Source organism: Nestor notabilis, unplaced genomic scaffold (assembly GCF_000696875.1).
Source record: "Nestor notabilis isolate BGI_N333 unplaced genomic scaffold, ASM69687v1 scaffold5505, whole genome shotgun sequence".
In the NCBI taxonomy this organism is placed as follows: Eukaryota; Metazoa; Chordata; class Aves; order Psittaciformes; family Psittacidae; genus Nestor; species Nestor notabilis.
In genome coordinates this window covers 85,230-91,531 of record NW_009929672.1, presented here as the reverse complement: position 1 = coordinate 91,531, position 6,302 = coordinate 85,230, and the positions used below count along the sequence as shown (strand labels likewise).

Genomic DNA, 6,302 nt, shown 5'->3' with positions numbered 1-6,302 from the left:
TGGATAATGTGCTATAAGCTAGTATCTGCAGATGTCTGGATCTGGATTAACAAGGATATTAGGTGTGAGAAGTTAAAATTAGAGGCTGGAATTACAACTCAAATTAATAGAAACTTGTATTGAAAGGTAAGCAAAAAAGAGGCAAGATTCTAAAATTTGGAAATGGATAATTAGGCCATAGATGAGAAAGAAACAAGAATAAGAAAGCTTGATGGAGACACTGTTAAAAGTAATACAGGTTGCAAGAAAAGTGCAAGGACACTTCTGTGCCCAAGGGCATGAAATGTATCCCAAGATTGTCTTTATTTATCTTAACAAGTATCTGTAAACCCCCCCATGGCAAAATAGTCATTCCTTATACCATACTGTTCATAATAAGGTATTACAGTTTATCAGTTACTTTGTTAGCTTTATCACTGGGAACCTAAAGCTTCAAGTCCGTAAGGTTGTGAAACTTCTGCCTGTAGCTTACTTGTAAAAAGGAAAACCCTAGGAAATTGTTACCTAGGACATTATTCAAATGGTAAAGCAAAACACCCAACTGTTAGGAAATGCCATAATTAAGATTTAACATATGAAAGAAATTGAGATAATCATTTGTGCCTCTTCTGCAAAGCATGATGTCTAATGATGAAAGTATTATGTACAAACCAGGTATTATATAAAACATGAGAGCACACAGTGAACACTAAAGATAGACAAAATATTGGATGGATATCCATTTATTCAACTGCATCCTTGTCACCTGCACTGAATGAGACAGAGTACTGTGAAAAATACAGTATCTAATCATATAATTAAAGATTATATCATGATGCATACACAAAGACAGTTGAACAAAGGTGCGGAAGACAGCCTTAATTCTGCCATTTCCTAATTTTGGAATGCTTGACTTAACAGCCTTGATAATGGCCTTTTTCAATAAAGTTTTTGATCTCATAAAAAATATCAACACATATTTCCACATGCTTTTGTCCAAGATTTATACATCAGAAGCGGAACTCTGTGCACAAGCTTCACAGAACCACCAAAAGTTCCTTTTCAATGTGGAAGTCCTTCAGATAGCTATCTTTCAAACACAAATACAGCAAGAAAGAATCAAGGACTATCGTTTGACGAGATTATTACACTGATTTTGGTAGATGAAAAATAGATTGAACAAATTTCAAACCAACACAGAAAACAATTCAGGTTAGGTTTTCAGGCAAATAACTGAAGCTGTATTTAAGCAATTTTTATTAATGTGGAGGGCAGCTATGGGGCATCTTCCCCTAGTACTTAAGACAGCAAAATGAACACACTAAGTTCTTGGTATGGGCAAAGCTGAATCATAATTTCTTTCTCACTCTTCCTCAGTAGCCTTCAAAGGCCTTACAAGTAACTTCATACAGGACTATACAGTCAGTCAGCGTGCTGAGTTGCGGTTGTTTTCTTTCTTTATTCCTGGATCTGCTCAACTTCGCCATTTCCTGCCTTGTCTTTTCTGAGAGGGACAGAGACAGAGAGGAAAAGAGACAGATGGTCCTGGAAGCTTTTATGTGCATGGTAGCTGAGTGGCTTTTTTTCCTTACATCAGTAAAGCATAGTCTGAAGCCACTTAGCATTATACTTAACTGCACTGTTAATATGAGCCTACAGAGGAGATGGAAAATTAGAAAAAGGCAAGAAGAAACAGTCGGTGGGAAAGGGCTTAGAAAACATAAGTTGATTTTGCTACGGGACAGGGACAGTAAGGTAACAAACTCATTTGGAGAAAGGCTGATAATATGCTAGAAGGAAAAAAATTGCAGCAGAATAAGGAATTCAGGTACGAAATATTGAGTGATGGACAAAAGGAAGAGAATTTACGCAAGAGGAAAATGCGTAGCTAAGTCAAACCTGACTAAAATAGTGGAGTAAGACAGAAAAAGTTTGAGGACAAGCATAGGGTCTCTCAGAACACAACCAGGCATTTGGGTAAAAAATACAAAAAGGCCCGAGAATTCATGGGAACTGAACAGGGTGAGAATACTGTTAGCAGAAAACGATGAAGCTGGTTTCAGAAACAGCTTGAATGATGGCACATAACACAGGCAGGCAAATATGGAGTGAGTAAGTAAAATATGGAGTAAGTAAGCAGATGGGGAGGAAAATGTCAATGGAAATAAGAAAGAAAGAGCGGCAGTCAATGTTATTGTTCTAGTGCTTAATAAGAAGTCTGGTAACAAAACAGTATATAAAAGTCAAACATTATCTTTGTATGGTACCTTTTTGTGTGGGATGAGGGGGTCTTGGGAAACCGGATTGGGAGCTAGGCATAGGCATCTAGTGAACCTACAATATGTATGGAGAAGAGGATAATCTGCTTTATTATTATTTTAAACAGAAGCAAGAAAGAAAACATTTAAAACCAGTGTCTACACCAGTTCCTAGTAACTTAGTATCTGTTTGTATCTGATAAAAAATATGCAAGCATATCTGAGACCCATAACTGGGTTATTTAATTATGATTATTTGTTAGTATTTTATGTATATTCCAGAACTGTTACCTACCCAGTATTTAAAAAAACCCAACCCAACCCAACCCTAAAATATCCTGTATTGCTTCTTTCTATAGTCTCATACTCAAATTTCTTTTTATTATCACTCCCATTTTACAAAGACTTTGCATGAACTAAAAGTAAATTTGACTGAGTGCTACATGATGAAAAATGGAACACAACATACCCCCTTATTGACAAATGCAATTATCTTTTACACTTAAATTAGTCTTATTCCTTACTCACTGAAGCGGTAATTAAAAATATCAACATTAAATATAACTGTGAGTTGAGAAGTATCCTTTTATTTTTAATAAATAGTAGATAAAATTTTCATTTTTAATTAAGATTTCCTTGCATATTTTCCTAAATGCTGACATTACACTTGGTATTTCAATTATTTCACTTGCCCACAGAACGCAACAGCTTTTCTACCTTTGTTTGTTTAGCTACAGAACTGCATAGCATGCTTAATACAGGAAGTTGAAAAAAAAAATGATTGTGGATAAAAAGACTATTATCCCAGACATGCTTTGATACCGAGATAGAGATATGTTTTTGGGAGGAATGAGAAAGACGAAAGTATTTCCCTAGTAAGTATTTTTTTCCCAGAACCTGAAACATGAAAGAGATAGATAGTATTATATTCTTTATTATGGACTATATTGTATATTCTATATAATAATGCTTTTATAATGCATACTAGAGTACGCATTATAATGTATCAGTTACAGATAAAACGTAAGGACATAACTGAAATCTTGCAAAATTGGAAAGACATGGTCTTTGTTGCCCTGATAAAAACTCAAAAAAGGGTCAGAAAAATCTCAGCTTCACTCATTGGAAAGCTTTTACAGAATTTTGCAACTAAATTCGCCAAGGAGCCCATCTGTACTGAGCATGCTTTATCCCAGTGCTGCAGGAATGAAGCAGCTTTTTCCCTGCTTCTCTTTCTCCTCATTCCCGCAAGCAGTTGCTGTGATAAATATTGAAATAAGAACAGAGTACTCTTCAGTGCTTGCCTCCCCGATATCCAGGCAGATGCAGATGATGAAACAGAACGCGTACTAAACGCAGTAGGGAACTTGATAGGAAGGCAGGGGAAAGCAGGGAATACAGACAGAGATGTGGCACCAAACAAAAAAGGCTGGTAATGGGGAATGTCACTGCAGCTCTTGAAATGACTGGACAAGAGGTTCAGGGTGGCATGAAACTTGAGTTCAGAAGAGAACACAGAATAGAACTTCTTCAGAAGAGAATGTGAAGTTAGGGAAAAGAAGTTTAACATACAGCAAAGAGAGTGAGATTAGCCATTGACAAAAGCTGGAATTGGAGTGAGGTGGAAGAAACTAGGAGGAACTGAGACAGAGACAGGGGGATACGTGCTAAGAGTGACACACAGAAAAGGGAGCTTATGGTGAAAGGGGATCCTCCTTCCAATATTGGAAGTGAACACAGAGTCCTGACAGGTAGCATTACTCATCCGCTACTGACTATTTCTTGAACTGTTTCTGAAACCTGTCACCCTGTAACAGCTGATCCACAAAGACAATAAGCCTCTACAGTTACATTTGTGTTGTAGGGTTACATATTGTGGTAGGTCTAAAAGTTTGAACTGTTACATGACAATTAAGCTGAATATTTTAAACTATGAGAAATGACAACTCTATTTCTAGCTTCTTTTTTGCTTTTCTTTAAAAACACCCTGGTTTAATTTTATGTTAAGACTGCAAAGTAGAGACAGAAAATGTCACAATTAAGGTTGCCTTTGCAACATGATCCAGTATCATGATCAGAATCTATCATGGTCCAGTCTTCAATTAAATAATCTACAGATTTTTGGTTTTTTTAACCTGCAACACTTTAGACAGATGAATCAAGAAAAGGTCATCATTACTGAGAATGTTGCCTGTAAAGTCCTTGATTTCATTTTTTGCAGAAATGGAAATGTATGAAATGAGCATAAGAAGGCAGAGGATAGCTGGAAAAGAATGCATAATCATGGTTTAAAAGCTGAAGTGCTGTTCCTATGTACTTTGGGATAAGTCCTTTAGAAAACATACTTCCAAAACAGTCAGTAATTATGTGTTGCTCATATTATAAGTATCCAGCTCAGTATCTCAGCCCATAAGTGAAACTGAAATCAGAAGGAACAGTGATTTGAATACACTGAATACATTTGCCAAAAATGCAGTGTCTCCTGAAAAATTAGGTCCTCGATACTTGCAAGTTAAGTAGTTTGTCATCTTAATGTGTCTGTGACTCAATTTCCCAGCTTTCAAATCAGAATACTCCAAACTTCACTTCCTCACTTCTTTGCAGGCATGCTCTGAAGATAAAGTAATTAATGTTTGCAAAGAGCTCAGGTATTGCTGTAACTAGTTTAACAGAATGGCCTCACAGGAAATTAGAAGTCTGCCTTTGCACCAAAGAAAATAACACAATACAAAATAACAAAATAACAAAATTACATAATGACTGAATTCTTACTAAATTAATTATGTCAAATGGTGCTTTGAATAAAGCATACATTTTATGGGAAGGAAAGCAGGTTTCTGGTATAGTAAACCTAGTAACATGTACCCACTTCCCAGGCAACATTTAATCTGGCATATTCCAACTCCTGAGTTACTGATTTTGCAGACATAATTTGTTTTAAATCTAAATATTTTTGGTTTAATTTATGGGTTTGTCTTTCATAAGAACTTATTGCCTCTTTTTTATTTGCTTATATGCTCAATATATTAAAAGCTTGTTGTCTTCTTAGCCTATTGGTACAGCCTCCTTGTGGCACACCAGTAACAACTCTTACGGAGTTAGAAGATGCAATTACATAACACACAGAAAATGTCAAATGATATGGTTAAGATGATTGACTTCGAAATGCAAAATAAAGGCAATTGAGAGTGATTACTGGAGCTAATCATTTTAGGTTTGCCTCTGAAAAATGCATCTTTGTTTACAATTGAAAACAAATCCTATTTCTACTGTTTAGTATTCACTAGGTAGATTTAGCCTGTTGACTAGAGAAGACATTGTAACATAAATACTATCTTAAAAATGTGTTATTTGCCAATATGTTGGTGTTTGCAATATATATATGTTTAGATTCACAGGGGAAGTAATATCACTCTCTTTAGTATTTCATGTATAAATTTACTCAGCAGATTTGTTTTATTAAAATGTAAATAATGAGATATAATAAATGAAAAATCCTAGAAGGGAACAAAATGTTTATTTATCATTAATGTTCAGAGTAGCTATTGAAACACACCTATCAGTAACTGCCACTAAATATTAGCTATGAAATTCTCATCATGTATTGAATGTTACCCATTAGGTTCAGCCATTTGTATAGTTAGAAGGCTTAAAATGTTTCAAATATACCTGTACAAACATTGTTATCTCAAATCTAACTACACATATGCATAAAATCTGCATTCAGCATGTCTGAGATTCAACCCAATATTGCTTCAAATTAATTATTCTTCTTTAATTGCTCTTTATAAACAGAAATGACCTATTAATTTAAAGAAAATCTATCAGCACAGAATGTAGTCTCTCTTATAAACAAGCAAGATGAACTTGACCTTGTTTGAACTTGTTTTGATGTGGCCCAGATGGTAGGCTACATGCTTGAATAGCAGTCTAAAGCTGAGGAAAAACTCATACAGCAAGATCTAGATTTATAGCCTTTTGCAAATTCCTACCTTGTATTGTCCTTTCAGCATCTGTTCTGCCCCCGCTGCGGTCAGCTTCTATCTCTGGGGTCAGAGAGTCTAG

At 35.4% G+C, this 6,302-nt stretch overlaps 1 protein-coding gene across 1 annotated transcript in view; it reads right to left on the bottom strand.

Moving 5' to 3' along the window:
* Positions 1–2,290: 2,290 nt before the first annotated feature.
* Positions 2,291–6,302, bottom strand: part of LOC104406169 (dachshund homolog 1) — a gene marked incomplete at its 5' end in the record, with an annotated part of 87,774 nt that continues 83,762 nt past the window's right edge. Inside the window, 2 exons of the mRNA XM_010015085.1 lie at positions 2,291–2,313; positions 6,230–6,298. Of these exons, the coding sequence (XP_010013387.1) occupies positions 2,291–2,313; positions 6,230–6,298 (92 nt within the window). The remainder of the gene's footprint in view (positions 2,314–6,229; positions 6,299–6,302) is intronic.